This window comes from Lycium barbarum, chromosome 12 (genome assembly GCF_019175385.1).
Source record: "Lycium barbarum isolate Lr01 chromosome 12, ASM1917538v2, whole genome shotgun sequence".
In the NCBI taxonomy this organism is placed as follows: domain Eukaryota; kingdom Viridiplantae; phylum Streptophyta; class Magnoliopsida; order Solanales; family Solanaceae; genus Lycium; species Lycium barbarum.
In genome coordinates, this window is record NC_083348.1 from 39,861,894 (window position 1) to 39,878,461 (window position 16,568).

The 16,568-nt window shown below is 36.3% G+C and overlaps 2 protein-coding genes across 4 annotated transcripts; one reads left to right on the plus strand and one right to left on the minus strand.

Moving 5' to 3' along the window:
• Positions 1 to 154: 154 nt before the first annotated feature.
• LOC132623502 (probable ubiquitin-like-specific protease 2B) lies at positions 155 to 6,308 on the plus strand. Of its 3 annotated transcripts, none has more exons than XM_060338266.1 (8): positions 155 to 582; positions 3,011 to 3,184; positions 4,175 to 4,484; positions 5,078 to 5,245; positions 5,333 to 5,464; positions 5,551 to 5,632; positions 5,701 to 5,814; positions 5,938 to 6,308. In XM_060338266.1, exons 1-8 carry the CDS (start codon positions 570 to 572, stop codon positions 6,073 to 6,075), a joined length of 1,131 nt encoding a protein of 376 aa, XP_060194249.1. In that variant the 5' UTR covers positions 155 to 569; the 3' UTR covers positions 6,076 to 6,308. The 3 variants fall into 3 exon arrangements, with proteins under 3 accessions (XP_060194249.1, XP_060194252.1, XP_060194253.1); XM_060338269.1 differs by lacking the exon at positions 155 to 582 and adding an exon at positions 3,348 to 3,455 and having other exon boundaries at positions 3,045 to 3,184; XM_060338270.1 differs by lacking the exon at positions 155 to 582 and adding an exon at positions 3,332 to 3,455 and having other exon boundaries at positions 3,083 to 3,184.
• Positions 6,309 to 7,290: 982 nt separating this feature from the next.
• LOC132621600 (eukaryotic translation initiation factor 6-2) lies at positions 7,291 to 12,213 on the minus strand. Its single transcript, XM_060335929.1, has 8 exons — positions 12,108 to 12,213; positions 11,181 to 11,231; positions 11,005 to 11,101; positions 10,541 to 10,626; positions 10,404 to 10,448; positions 8,377 to 8,507; positions 8,010 to 8,120; positions 7,291 to 7,758 (listed from the first exon to the last, which is right to left on the minus strand). The coding sequence occupies exons 2-8, from the start codon at positions 11,188 to 11,190 to the stop codon at positions 7,501 to 7,503; spliced, it is 738 nt and encodes a 245-aa protein (XP_060191912.1). The 5' UTR covers positions 11,191 to 11,231; positions 12,108 to 12,213; the 3' UTR covers positions 7,291 to 7,500.
• Positions 12,214 to 16,568: the final 4,355 nt, after the last annotated feature.

A 16,568-nucleotide genomic window follows, 5' to 3' on the forward strand; every position in this document is an offset into this window, starting at 1 on the left:
AAAATAATATTTAAGTAAGTTATACTACTTACTGGAAATCTATCAAATTAACCAAAACACCCCTTTCATTTAAATAACACTTCAGAACTATCACTATACCCTTCAGAACCATCATTTAAAATTACCCGATTTTTCCTGTTTAAGGGAAATGAAATGGGTGAGTTTTAGAGTTTAATTTTTATGGGTTAAGTTAGTTTAGTTGGTTTGGTCGGGTTATAAAGGGAAAATCGGGTAATTTGAAGAAAAATTGGAGAATTAAGGTTGATTTGGGGATTTCATCCAATTGAGGAATTCTTTTCTTAACTCTGGTAACATCAAAGGTTATAAATAGCCCCAACTTATAACGGAGGACACATCGCTAATAAAAGAAAGTGGAGGTTATTTTTGACCCTTTACCCTATAAATTTGGGTTACAGTAATCTGTGAAAGTATGCACAAAATCTCAAAAAAGAGGGAAAACAGTCTGTACAGAAAATTCATCCCATTTTAAAGCGAAAATACTCCCAATTTGGTTCATTTAACATTCCAAAGATACTTGTTCAGCGAAAATCAGTGGAAATAGCGCAACAATGTCGAATTCAGGTACCTCTTTACTCAAACTCCATACATAAATATATCGTTGCTGCCAAGTATTTAACTTTAACTTGTTAAACAAAAAGTTATTTTATGGCGAAACTAGGGCTTGATGCAATCAACTTCCTAATAATTGGGTTTTTAACTTTAGTTCTGACATTCTCAAAATACACTGGAATTTATGCTAAGAATAAACTTATGGAGTGTTATGGTAAATTTTAATTAAAAATAGCACTTACATGTTGTTGTTCTTGTTGTTACACTTACATTAGGATGTGTCTGGTATGAAGGAAAATAAGTGTGTTTCTTACTTATTTTTCTTATGTTCGGTATGTAAGCAAAAAAAATATTATCCTAAAAGCATTTGTATATGATCTAGACAAATACAGTGGGAGGTGGGGGTGGGATCGAGGGTAGGGGCGTGGGGCGGTGGGGATGGAGGTGAAAATGAGGTATGTTGGAGGGTGGGGAGGACGCAATCAATGTTGAATGCCACTTGTGGAACTTATTTTCCCGACTTCGACTAGGGAAGTCATTTTCCTCATTTTTAAGGAACTTGTTTTCCTACGGATATTGTTTTCCAAGAAACAATAAATAGTAACCGAAATCGAATGACAAGAAACTACAAGTGTAATACTACAATTGGCAACATGAAAGGATAAGCGAGACAACACTCAATTACCTTCTACCCTACTACCCTAATCCATGTCCTCCATAACCTCCTATCTAAGGTCATGTCCTCGGTAACTTGCAGTCGCGCCATATCCTGTCTAATCACCTCTCCCAATATTTTTCGGCCTACCTCTACGCCTCCTGAAACCTTCCATAGTCAACCTCTCACACCTCCGCACCGGGGCATCTGTGCATATCCTCTTCACATGCCTGAACCATCTCAGTCTCACTTCCCGCATCTTGTCCTCCATCAAGCCTACTCCCACCTTATCCCGGATGTCCTTATTTCTAATCTTATCTCTCCTATTATGGCCACACATCCATCTCGGCATCCTTATTTCCACAACTTCCATCTTCTGAACGTGAGAGTTCTCGACTGGCCAAAACTCCGATCCATACAGCATAGCCGGTTTAACCATCATTCTGTAGAATTTGCCTTTATGTTTTGGTGGTACCTTACCTGATCAAAACAAAAAAGGTTTGGTGGTATCTTCTTATCACACAGGACACCGGATGCGAGCCTACATTTCATCCACCCGGCACGAATACGATTTGTGAAACTGTCTAGTTTGAAGTTGAGGCGTAGTTGATTGATTGGTACAGAATAAGCTTAATTCTGAATATATTCCTCATGTTGTTGGAAATACACCCAATACATGAAACTTCATTTAGAGGAAAGGAGCCAATATAGTCCTGCAAAAACAATCAAGTTAAACAAAAATTACATCACCCCTTCCCTTTGTAACTCCTTCCTCGAAAGAACTGGATGCTTCTATCAGAACTTAAATCAACACTGTCAAACTCAAACAGAGGCGGATGCTGAAGTTTAAGTTAGTGGGTGCGAGTACCATCACACCAACTATACCTTTTTGACAGTGGTAGTAAATTGATGTTTCATGTTTGCTGATTCCATAAGGAAAAGGATGAAACTACGTCGTTATGAATAAATGTGAAGTTAGATGTTTCCAGTCCAAAGGCTGAATCAGCCACAGAAAAAATGCTAAATTAACCTTCTTCGTTTGGGACTTGGAAGGAAAATGAAGTTGCTCTCCTCAGTCCTCACACTTTCTTCTATAAGAAGTGTCTGAGTTTTACTATTATTTCAGTCTAGGCTAGAAAGAAACAAGGCCTGTTTTGAAGGACATAGATCTTCAATAGTACCAGTTTCAAAAAAAGAAAAAGAAAAAGGACATAGATCTCCTATTTCTAGAATAAAAGATAGTTGTTTGCAGAATTTGTTCTTCTGGTGTAGGAATAGTTCAATAGGCAGTCTGGACCAACTAATGGATTTTCTAGACTTATTAGGAAGGAAAGTCTAGTAGCTTGTTTCTTTCTGATGCTTTTTGTTTTGTTTATGTAACCCTAAGTACCTTCTCGGTGCCCTTTTAATAAAAACTTTTACCTTATAAAAAAAAAAAAACTATTATTTCAGTCTAGGCTCATTGATTTCTATGATTTTACTGTTTACATTCAAAGGAAGTACACGAAATTTTTTCAAAGCAACTTATCTTTTAGTACTTATATTTATGAGTAAGTTTTTAGTTTTTTGCAAGACCTGGTATAGTGACCCTTTAGCAGTATCTTGGTGCTATGAAGATGGATACATTATATCTAGGTGTTCCCCAGATTATCTTGTGCTTTTCTGGTGTGCACTTTTATAGAAAAATAATCCGTGAAGTTTTGAGAGAGTCCTTCGTAGTATGTTTCATTTTTAGTACGAGATTACAAAGTTTATTTGGTGACTCAATTTCTTGATTTGTTGTAGAATCTTCTGCCCCTGAAATTGTGAATCATCAGCAAGCCGATGTACATGCTCCTGCAAATCAAACGCTAAAAGGCATCCATGTACCTGAAGAAACAAGCAGCTTCGATGGAAACTGCTCATTGTCTAAAAATGTTCCTCGACGCCAAAGATCAAAAGGGGGACTACAAACTTCTGGTACTACTATATCCTGCTATCTTAGATATTGTTTGATCAGCTTACTGACTCGTGTATCTTTATCTCGAATGATTTTAGTTATAAATTGGAATAAACATTTATCTGCACATTTATAAACTTCATGTTTTTTATTTGATGTAAAATTAGTTTTCTTCTGATTCAGATCAACACTTAAATAAGGCCTACATTTGATATAAGTTTGGGACAAATGGAGTCTATCTAATGAGGGTTAAATTATGATTTCTGGTGAAAGATTCTATGTATTTTCTGGGTAAGGTACATTTCTAGCCCTTATAATTTAGTTTTTGCACTTTTTCACGCGTGTGAATTCCTGGCACATATTAACCTTGTATTATCTGTCTGCTTGCTGCTATCATAGATTCACTTAGTTCTATCCTATTTTAGCAGAAAACTTTTGTTAAGTTTATTTTTCTCAACATAAGAACAAATCACCTGAGACATCTCAAAATAATGAAACCAATATATTAGTATTAGATAACAAAACACTTCTAAGATTAGAAACTTTATATTAGTATTAGATAACAAAGCACTTCTAAGATTAGAAACTTTCTGTCAACCTTGCAGCTTCTACACAGAGGGGGTGTTCGTTTGTGGGGGTGGGTGATTGGCAGGCTATAGCTCTTCAATTACTGTAAGAACAATGATATTGTCCATTCTAACCTTGAAGGTCACATATCTGTTTACTCAGTTTTTCCATATTAGGATTTGTGAGTGTGGGAAGCAGCATTGAGTTTTTAAATAGGAGTATCTTACCTTTAAAAGAAAAAAGACAGGGGTTAAGGATGTACAGGAGCTAACTACTTTTTTGTACCCAGTTTTATCCCCTGGATGCTTATCGAATGAAATCTAACTTTACCTGATCAAAGAAACAGAGAGGGAAGGAGCATTGTTGCTTCCCCTCGCAGAGCATGGAACATTGTGCTAGTTATTTCAAAGTTGCAAAGCTGATCGCTCAATTTTCCACCATAGGGACTTATCAGGAAAGGATTAATACAGAACTCCCAAATTGGTCACAGTTCAGACCAAGATCGCGTCCACTAACACAGAAAAGTAAGGCGACAACTGATACAAGCCAGTCTGAAGTTATCCCACAGCAAGCTTCTAGTTGTTTGCAGTTGAAACCACGACCACATTCACGAAAAAGAAGGAAAAGTAAAATAACAGATGATACAACCGACTCTGAAGTTATCCCACAGCGTGTTCCTCGTTGTCATGGTCAATCAAGGAGGAACAACACTCAAAAGGGATTAGGCTCATCGGAATTTGAGCTTTACTTGGAGTAAGTATTAATGGCTTATCCTTTTCTTTCTAAACGTCGTAATCCAACACTGTTTGGTTGGGGTGAGGAAAGGTTGGTGGAGTTTTAAGTAAAACTAAGTTAAAAAGGTTATTTCTCTTGTTTGGTAAGGAAGTAAAATATAAAGAGAAGTGAATGTAGAGAGGTCGATTAAAGGGAGCATTGGAGCAATGGCAAAGTTGTCTCGGTGTGACCTATAGCTTACGGATTTGAGCCGTAGAATCATCCATTGATGCTTTCTTCAGGGTAGACAGCCTACATCACACCGTTGGGGTGCGGCCCTTCCGTAGACCCTACGTTAACGTGGGATGCTTAGTGCATCGGGCTGGACTAAATGTATAGAGTTCGGTGCCCCTCCAAGTAAGCTTTTTTTAGCCTCTCCAAGATTGGACAGGAAGGAGGAAGCATATTTACCTCCTTTCCATCTGTTTCAAACAGCCGGCGGTAAATGATGAATACTACCAATGAACTTTCTGTCCTTTACCCTTTCCTCCTCTTTATAGAACCAAACAGAGTGTAAGCACGCCGAGATTTATCACTTTTTCTTGTAGGCCTAACTTTTGGGGTTTATGTAGGAGCATATGGAAATGGCATCCAGAAGATAGGAGAAATGCATTTACATACCTTGACAGCTTGTGGTTCTCCTTGTATTCAGAACGTTCTCACAAAGCTAAGGTGTTGAACTGGATTACGAAAAAGAATATATTCTCAAAGAAGTATGTTTTTGTTCCCATTGTTCTCTGGTAAGTATTTCTTCTTATGTACTAGCAGTATAATGTAGAATTCTACATTTAGATATGCCTCTATAGACTGAGTTCCCACATTGCCAGGCATCACTGGAGTCTCCTGATCTTTTGTCACCTTGGTGAAAGTTTACAATCTAAAGCAAGAAGTCCTTGCATGTTGTTGCTTGATTCTTTGCAGACAGCTGACCCTGTGAGATTTGAACCTGGCATCAGAAAGTATTTTTTTTTTCTTCTGCCTACTCTTCCATTCTGGGCTTACTTTGAAATGATAATCCATTAAGATAGCAGTGTTCCCGTTGCAGATTTGTTATAGACCTATTCAAGGCAGAGCATAGGCCAGAAACCAAGGACCAGATCAGGAAAATCCCTCTAATGATTCCAAAGGTGATAATATGTTGTGTCGTCGTCTAATCTCAGTCCTTTTGCAACGCTTGCTCATATATAAGTTTCAGGTTCCCCAGCAGAGAAATGATGAAGACTGTGGCAATTTTGTTTTGTATTATATAAACCTCTTCTTAGAGAGTGCTCCAGAGAATTTTAGCATTTCGGAGGGCTACCCTTACTTTGTGAGTTCCTCCCTCTGATACTTTTACACCATCATCTTGAAAGTTCCATATCTTCTACATATCAAGAATTGTGTAATACTCGTTATAATGGGATGTCTTTTGCGATTTGGTGCTGCTTTATAGATGACAGAAGACTGGTTTACTGTTGAACGGTTGGAATGCTTTTTCCAAGAACTGCAATCTACTGCTGCCAGTACTGCCAATTCTGATGCATGCCTCCTAGCCGACGGGGGTGATGTTGTTTGTCTAGATCATAGTTAGCAGTGTCAGTGAAATAGCAGTGGCACAGGATTTTTAGTAAGAGAGGTCTCGGCCTATTTTCACAATTTAACTTTTTAAGTGGTTTAGCTCTTGAGCTATGGTGGTTTAAGGTTTTCTTCATGTTTCAAATTAATATTTACTTTGTAGAGTATTATTTACAGCATGGTCCTCATAGCGTAAATGTACATGTTTTTTTTTTTTTGGATTATTTATACATAAAATAATTTTTTTTAGGAAGCGGTGTTGAATGATGCCCCTTTTCTGAAAGTTGTCTCTGGTACTGTGAATTAGAAGGAAAAACTACAAGGATAATAGATTTACTAGCAAATGAGACAATAGATATTGATAAAGTTTGTTGGTGGCCTGCGGCCTGTCACCTGTGGCCATCACTGAGTTCAACCAATTTAAGCTATCACGACAAAAGTGCTTTAAGCACTTACTTTTAGGCTAAGAAAGTACAAAAATAAGTTAAAAGCCAAGTTGGTCAACTTAAGACTTTTAGCTTATAAACTTTTTCTAAAAAGCCAATCGGAACACCCCCTAAGCTATGACCACTAAGTATTTGTTGAGACGAGCTTCTGAACAAGAATTGTTCTCATTCGCATTTTCTTTGGTATTTCACACCAAAGATGGATTCAGACAAGCACCAATTAGATATCTACCATTTGTAATGAAATCTTATACTAGTTATAATCGAATTGACAAATGATTTAAGCTCTGAATGCAGTATTTGGATACGTCGTAGTTACTCTTTTTCCCTTCTTTATTGGTTGCCTGTTGACCAACTCTACCGTCTTTCATCCAAGCTTTGGACTATTTTTTCTATATGAACTATGTGACTTACGGATCATTTGATCTACTGGCTAATTATGCAAGAATTATAATGCAAGAACTGTTCACCAAGCACATTGAATTGCAATATCAAGATTGTTATGCAAAGAATGCAGACAATAATGCATAGACCACAAATGTAGAACCTCCCTAATTTAAAGCATCTTTGTCCTTAAAAACTTTTAACCATGATCGAAGCTAGTACACATTCTTATCACACACCATACATAATTTCTTGCAACTGTTATAGGCTTATAGCATCCAACTTCTGGTATTATGTTTCACATAGCTTTTTACGCAAAATTTAATTTGGAGTACAGAGAAATATTATGCAAGATTTTAGACTGCAAATCAAGCGCTGTAATTTGTAAAAATACATAGAAATTATATGGAGATCAAATTTTCTTATACTCAAAACAGTCCCTGATTGGATAACGTACTACATTATAAACTCGAAAAAACAGAAAACTCAATTAAGATTAACCATAAATCTGTGCATTATCAAGTGAGACCTTTTAACACAGGAAACACAAAATTAAAGCAGCAGCTCAAACTTTCACAGAATTTGGTAGTACATGCAATTTAAATTACAACTCAAACGTAACTGTCGATCAATGATTTCCTCATCTCATCAACAATAGCAGTAGGTTGAGCCTCCCTCAGCTTGAAAACGCTTTCAATAACAGACAACTCTGTTGCAGTAGTGTCTGAACCGGTAAATGCTGTCCAGTCATTGACAGTCAATCCAGCAGCAATCACTTCACTACCACGGTTCACGGTTCCTGCAACCAGAGGAACCTGAAGAAGAGTTGAAAGCTCATTCAAGTCTTCAATGGATGTGTGAGGATGTACCTGTAACAAAACAACATATTTCTATTTTAGCCCCCACGCCTGTCACTAGGTAAAACACCAGTACCCAATGATTACACCAAACCATATTTTTTTACCACAGCTAAGTGACAAACTGAGGAGACAATGTGCATAAGTAACTAACGTTTAGTGATAACAGTGTGTGAAAACACACGTTTATGCATCAGTTGGTGTGTATACACCAGAAATGTCCGCCCCAGCGCAGTTCCCTCCATTTAAGATAGTCTACTTACCAAGCCTCCATTGTTTGAGAAAGCACAATAGCTGCCAACAAGAATATTCCCTGCTATTGTTTGCCGGAAAACTTCCACCCCAAGAACATCAGCAATCATCTCTTCAGTTTCCTGACAAAAATACCATTTGACAATCTTAGGTGACGGTACCAAACTTAATCAATGATGCGAAGAGAAACTCACAACTAGAGCTCCATGACAATTATGCTAGTTTTTTTTTTCTTTTTCTTTTCTAGTTGAGATGAAACAATAGGAATAGAAAAGGAAAAGTAAAGGATGATGGCGCTAATACGAGGAGGAATAAATGCCAGGGATCTACACAACATCATTCCAATTTGTTGCGAAAAGTAGCCAAAAGATTAATTACCTTGTCAAGATCCGTATGTGTAAGAGCAACATGATCATTACACGCTATGCAGTTTCCCAGGGCAGATAATCGCTCATCAATTCGCTGAACCACAACTCCATCTGGCAGACTGTTCCTCAAGTGCTGAAGTTCTTCCAGCAGAAACATAAATAAAAAGGCAGAACCAAAGTCAAAGATGTGACCAGATAGAAGTTAATTCAGCTTTAGTGGGGGCGGAACTTAATATTTCATGCAAAACTTCTGTCACACTAGATGAGCATGGGATATCGAGTGTTAATCAAGCACTAGTATGTCAAAGGTTTTTTGACACATTACCATCTTCACTATTGTCGACAATCAACTGCTCCTACTATTTAAATTTAAAGGAAATGTAAAACCATAAATGCTACACAAGAATCACGCAATCAGGTCTAGATTGTCATTTTCAATCATTCATACATCACCGGTAATGCTCCAACTACTTCCCAAGTAACAAATTCCAAAAAAAGAAGTGTTGTCTTCTCCTGATGCATTAGCCAATTATTAAGATCCCAAATATGTGTCATGCATCGCAGAAACATAGTGGGGGAAACGAGAAAAGGATTTCAGCAAGTGCGAATGAATAACCATAACAAGTCCTAAAAACTACTTCCAGAGTGTCCAATGATATTGATTCAAATAATGTTGTGAAAAATAACTTACCAAGGCAGTTTTTCTGATAGGTCTTATCAAAGCAATTTTTATTTGCGCAAAGATATGTTGCAACTTAATGGAAAAAGTAGCTACTTAAATTGGTATCATTTGCACAAAGATGAGTTGCACATTGTTTAAACTGAACAGTTAATATGATTTTTGCAGTCATCTCACAGACTCGCAATAGTTAAAGGGCTGCAAATGTTTTATACCAACTTCTCTTTAAAAACTCTTTCTCTACCTAACTCCATGTAATTAAAAGGTCCAACGTCCATCTACATGTGGGATATGGAAAGTTTCTCAAAGGCTCAATTTGAGCAAACTGACTGAAAATACATACATTTGCACACTGAAATATTAGTTTGCCTGGATAAATAGGTAGGAGTTGCAATTTTAATTGTTAACAGACTTTTTTACCATATTTAATGGATTCAGAACTTCCGTCAATTTAGGCGGTAGCCAAACCCCTTAGTTTTGTCTTTTGAAGGTCCAAAACCCTTATTTTGATATAAAAACTATTACATATTGTCAAGTTTAACATAGACATCAAAATTGGTATCAAATTCTCCAATTCGAAATCAGCCAATCCAAACATGACCTACGTTTACATGATAAACCCAAATAAAAAACAAATAAGTCAACAAAGCTAGTACACATAAGGAGATAAAAATTAGGTCATAACACCCCCATTGCCATTAAGCAGAAGTTTGTTGGAGCTTAGAGTACCACAGAAGATGAAGAAGCATGTATCCATGGATTACAGACAGCCCTGATCCTGGGAATATTAGAAATCAAAGTATTTAGGGAAGTGCGCTAGTCCCCGAAATGCCCCGCCCATAAGTTCCTTTGTCATTGGGGCAAAAAATCAAGAGATTTTTTTGAGATTGTAGGGATCAAAGTGTAACAGATGATTAAACCACCAAAAGAATCTCTAAGACTTAACATCATAACCTACAATGGTACACCCGGGAACCCCAAGGGTGTGGCCAGGAGGTCAATGAAGTGGGCGTGAACCTTTGATACCAGGGTTCATTATCCAAGCAGACACAAAACATAGTAGGTCATTTTTTTTTCCATCTATTTAAGCCTTGGTAGGTTGCCCGTATACCTATGTTAGCCGGAAGTGGCACGTACCCGATGGACTAGTTGAGGTGCGGATAAGCTGGCTGGGAAACACTGTTAATTAAGAAGAACACACACCACACAAAAACATGTATTTCTATATCTTGAATACCTGTCCAGTAAAAAATCTCTTCCTCAAAGATTTACAAAAGTAAAACTCGCTGAAATATACTGTTAATCACATTATCACAAATAAGAAAGATATTTCTAGAGCATGAAGAATATATTATTACCTTGATCTGTAGTAGTGTGAGGCAAGAGAAGCCCATTTTTGTTTCCTGCACAAAAATGAAAATTTTTGTTACTCAGTAGAGATCACTGGGAAACTGGACCTTAAATTTCCAAGATAGCTAGAGTTGTTGTCAAGTACCGGCACAGAGTCTTCCAATTATCCTCGTTCCTCCAATGGAGGTTTTGATCACTGGGATAACACCTGATAACTCGGACTCAAATGTGCTGGAAAAAAATACAGATCACATCATTTTCACTGAGTTGAGAACCTGAAAACTAGATTATAACAATGGGATACAACTTTTATTATTGTGATAAGACATTGGGGGTCAATTTTTAGCGTTGCTAAATAGGGAACAACGAAAAGACTGGGAAGGGGACATAAGAAACCTATCTTTTCCCACTTTCTTCATTGTCATTTTCCACATTCCTCACTTAAGTACTTATTCAACTTTTTATCTCTGATTTCCTTGTGCTCGTTTAGGAAATTCTGAACACTCAGCTCCAATATTTCTTTTTCAAAATCTTTTAGTTTCAAACTAAATAAATTTCCAATATCACCAAATATTAAGCAACTGATGATTTGAACATTAAAAAACAAACCTGTAAAAGTTTTCAGAACCCCCAATAGCGACCAAGCAATATGCATTGGTCAGCTTTGAGAAAACTCCAATTTCACATGAATTTTCAAATTGAAGCCCTGCACAATGATGTAAAAATCATTACAAAAATAACTTAACAAAGTTAATACATGTTTTGGCAATTGACTAAGTACTCACTAGTAGCCATTGCTAGCTTGAAAAAACAGAATTGCTAGGAGCTTGGGAGATCTGTCAATAGGCAAAAATGACACACGTGTTAACAAAGAAGAAGGAAGATAACTACATAGAATTCTCCAATAATATATGGTCTTCAATTAATAGACTCTGCCTCCATACCAAACAAGTAGGATTCAGCTTCATGAATCCTCTATATCTGTCCATTGTTATTTACTTAATATGAAAACTATTCAATGTCAAGTTTTATAAATGCTAACACAAACTATGGCTGTTTAGATTAATTTTAACAGAAATGGCAATCTCAAACAAAAAGAATTCAAATGCTTAAGTTTGAAATGGTTTGATACGAAACCATTATTTCGTTAATTAATAATCACAATCACTAGTGCCAAGAGCTAAATAAAAAGTTCATCTTTTCTTTATTTGATTCAGGAAAATAACCAATAATACTAATAACCAGACAACAAAATCATCTCATTAAGAAACAGATAATCACTTGAAATTACGTGCCGGGAGCTAAATAAAAATTTCATCTTTAAGCTTAATCTTTTCTTTGTTTTTTTCCCCTTTTTACTCTTTGATTCGATAAATAACCAACAATACTTAATAACCACAAATCATCTAATTAACAATAAAAAATTCTTCAGAAATTTACGTGTCAAGAACTAAATAAAGATTTCATCTTTGAACTGTTATACTTTGTTTTTATTTCTTCCTTTCATTCGAAAAACAACCCGTAATACCAATCAGCAGACAACAAAATCATGACAAATTAGGAGATATTATAAGAACGCAAATTAAACATTATATATCCTTCTTTACTTAGACAAAAAAATGAAACCTTAATCGTAGTTCGTCCTTTTTTTTTATTTTATGCAAATTAGGGTTTAGCGTAATAATAAAAATAAAGAAAGAGAGCAACTTTACAATTCGATTTTGCCGAAGAGAGATATTGGGCGGCTGAAGAGGTTAGCGGTGAAAGTTTGTAGCTGCTTATACCGATCTTTATAGCAGAAGAGGAAGGAATAAATAGACACATTATAATTCCAAGTTGGGCCCAAGTTATTGGGTTCAGTTGAGTCTATTTGGACTCCCCAATGCTAAAAGGATTTGGGCCTCAATTTTCTTGAGCCCCAAGTAAGTAAGTCTTGCATTTCTTAGGTCAACTGAAATTTGCTAATCAAGAAAAGTGATGCTAATTTGGTCAAACCCGTGGAAAAAAAGACTTGCTTTGAAAAGAGAAGGTCCAATTAGTAATTTTGAATTTTAAAGTGAATATAACACAATTCTGAGAAAGAAAGAAAAAAAAAACAGAGAAATAACTTAGAACACTCTTTAAAGGTATATTTTAATATTTTTTTGGTTAAAGCATATTTCAATAAATTGACCCGACATTTAACATAGATTGGTCTCATACCCGTCGATTCTTTGTGAGAAAACTAATTACACGATACATATAGAACATTATTCAATTAATATATTAAATACCATTAATGAAATTATTGGTTTGGTCACCACTTCCACGCTAGTAATTGGGGATTCGGCAAATTTAAAAAAGTAGAAAATGACATAAAAGAGGTTAATTTGTCTAACCAAGATTTGTTTTTGTGGTCGTAAACGATTGAGTCCGGAGCCTAAAGGGTATAAAAATACACGGTTTTTACCAAGAGGGAATGTCAAAAAATTATTATACCAAAAGGGGTATATCGTGGGCTGATCCACGATATACCCCAAAAAAATTTTCCACTTTGTCAGACGATTCAACCAAAAAATAAAATAAAAATTATGTTGTATAACGTGGACTGATCCACGTTATACAATTTATATTGTATAACGTGGATCAGTCCACGTTATACAAGTAAAAAAAAATTCCGTTTTCCAAATACTCACTCAGTAAGACGTTGCCTAGATTTAAATCATATTCGGTTATGTTTTTAATAAAAAAAAATTATTGATTTTTTTAATTTTTAAAGCATGATTAACTCAAATAAATATTTTAACACATGCAAATAATTAAATGTGTTATATATGTGAACAGAAATAAAAAATTAAATATAAGTTAAATAAACGTCACACATTAACTGAGTAGTAAATGTTAAATTCCATACTAACTATTAAACCGCACAAGACATGTTATATATTCTTGGAAGAGTACATAAGGAAACAACAATTGTACAAGTTAAGAAAAAACATAAAAACCAACAAGCAACAACAACTACTGATTTCTATCGGGGCAGCGATTCTTGTTATGACCTGTTTGCTTGCACGTACTACACTTTCTAGCCATGCGAGCAGGAGCTATATCCATTTCATTTTCTAGTTGTACTCCGCGCTCCTGAAGTTCGCTCGTATTCAGTGTTTGCAATTAAACTGAAGGGAGAAAGTGACCAATATGCCTCATCACCCAACGGTGAAAATTTTCCACTGTACGTTTGCTTATAAAACCTGCAACTGTAGTACTTGCTAACATAGGTTTTTGGTTGAATTCCGCGAATATCACAAAATTAAATTGCATGTGAACATGGCATATGGTAGTTTCTCCACTTTCCACACGAACACTTTTTCCCTTCGGCAGAGACTTTATGTATATTTCCGCCCTTACTTTCGTGTGCAAATGTCAGAATCTTAAAGAACCCTTCAGTTGCATTGTATTGCTGCATGTCAGTATGCTTTAGGGACCTCTCCCAGTATTCATCAAACTTCTTTTCAACAGCGCGCGGCCAAAACTTTTTATCCGCAATCAACAAATCAGCAAGGGTGCTTCTCTCAACAAACCGATCAACAAGATTTTTAAACGTATAACGGACCATGGCAGTAACGGGCAATCCACGAGCTTTCTTCAATAAACCGTTGTAAGACTCGGAGACATTCGTTGTCATAGCCCCCCACCTATGACCGTTGTCCTTATGCAATGTCCATTTTTCCTCCGGAAGAGCTTTTAACCACAAATACGCTGGAGATGACATTGTTTTGATTTGTTCCATCCTCATTTTATACTTCTTCTTCTGGTGCTCTGTAGCCGCCAACCACATTAGCTTCTCAAGGTCACTGCTGAGGAACTTTTTATTGAAGTTGCTTTTCAAATGCCGAACGCAAAACCTATGGTGTGTGGATGGTGGTTGTAACCAATCACGTGTTTGGACACATTGCAAGATGCCCTGATGACGGTCAGAAATAAGTCCAATTCCTTGTCTCTCACGAACAATATGTCTCCACAATAACACAAGGAACCACGTCCAGGACTCAAAGCTCTCACGTGCAACAATAGCATATGCAAGTGGAAAAATATTATTGTTTACATCAATTCCAACAGCAATTAGCAGTTTCATCTCATACTTACCATACAGATGAGTACCGTCTATTGAGATGACAGGCCTGCAACTTTTGAATCCATCGATGCTTGGTTTATAAGCCCAGAACAGAAACTTGAAGATGTGTTCACCTTGCATTGTAGTTGATTGGTGCTCCCACTCAACAATGGTCCCCGGATTGAAATATTTTAAGGCAGCCATGTATCGGGGCAATGTCTTGAAAGAGGTTTCAAAATCACCAAATACCATTTCAATAGCTTTCTTACGCCCCTTTTGTGCTTTTCTATAACTAGGAGTAAACAAATGCAATCCTTTTATTTTTTTCTGAACTGACTTAATACTGATGTATGGATCGACCATAATATATGGTATCAACATAGTAGCAATTAGGTGACTGTTCAAATTGGAATGATCCGTTCTGTAATCATCCGTCAGACAACTGTGGTGGAGATCTGCTTTGTCTTCCTTCCACATACCACTTGAAATTTCTCTAAAACGGATCATCCACTCACACCCCAACATATGATGCTTGCAAATAACCCTCCAAAATTTACCTTTGGACTGATCACAAATGAACTCTTTCTTTTCTTTGAGACAATATTGTCTCACTGCGCCTTTCATTTCCTGCTTGTTCTGAAATAACATACCTAATTGCATAGTACAAGGAAAATTATCAACCCCTTAAAAATGGTCCAACAAATAAAAAGAATATTCATTGTCACCATACTAACCTGATCTAATAAATTCAGGTTTTTTACAATCCCAAAGTGCAGATCGAATTGGACCGTCATCTCTCATGAAGGCAAAATCATCCGGGCCTTCTTCTGTGTTGTCCAAATATGGAATCGCATTAGAATGGTAGCTAACGTTACCATCACTCGGAGTAGTAATGTCTTCATAAGAATGACCATCACCATCGGATGAGTGATCATCGTCTGTTTCTGTGTGATCTAATGGGATATCACTATCTGACTTATCGGAGTGATCATTAGCTACGTCGTTATTGCTCACAATTTGTGTGAGCTGAGTCAATACGGGGTTTTCTTCAAAATCGTCACACCTAAATTAACCCCAAGGACAAATTAAAAAATAAAAAAGAATCAAAATAACATGCCGATTACAAAATGAAAAATAAAAATAAAGTTATATTTTAAAAATAGTACATGAGAACTAAATAACATGTTGTATTCTTTTTATTTTCCATGGATGAACAATGAAAGAGGTTAGTTAGAATTTGCCGTATAATAATTTACATAGTTATCCTGAAAGTTATATTATAAAATTGGTACATGAGAACTAAATAACATGTTGTATTCTTGTGATGGTTAAACACACAAAGACATTGAATAGAACGTAAATGAGAAAGTTTTCATAAAACATCGTTATATTTACCTTTCTGTAAATGACTCTACTTGAGTAGGGTGATATCGAACTATACTCCCGCCACCTAATTCAGTTGTATCTGGAGCACTACTCGGTCCAGGAATATCACGGCTCTGCATAGTCCAACCAAAGTTATGTGACTGGCTACCAACTCCTACCATTGTTTCTTGTTGAAGTGTACCTATTTGAAGCCCAATATTCATAGCGGGAAGATACGTAGTACCCCGAATATCAAACTCATCGTCAGTGGGTGCTTCAACATTAGTAGAGCGTTCAACAGTTGCATACATGTCAAGTGAGGCTATACTGATATGATTGCTAAATATATCAGGACTTCGAAGAAATAACGATAAGGAGTCATCGTCCGAAATAAGAGTTTCCTCATAAATGGGAAATCCCCTAGCCGTAATTGATGTTGGATATCGTCCAGTGATAACCACCGAAAGGTTAGGATCAGATATGACCATTTTACTTATGAAAACATGTTGTAGACGATCGTATTTGAGGGAAATCGGAAACCTTTGTACGGCTTCCGGACGACGGTTATATCTAACTGAACCTTCTTCGTACACAACTTCCCCACCCCAATATAAATTAACTCTTACATAATTTTCCGCCATATTATTTTCAACAGAATACAAAAGTAAAAATTAATGGAGAGTGCAAGAGAGAAGTTGAGAGTTCGTAAAAAATG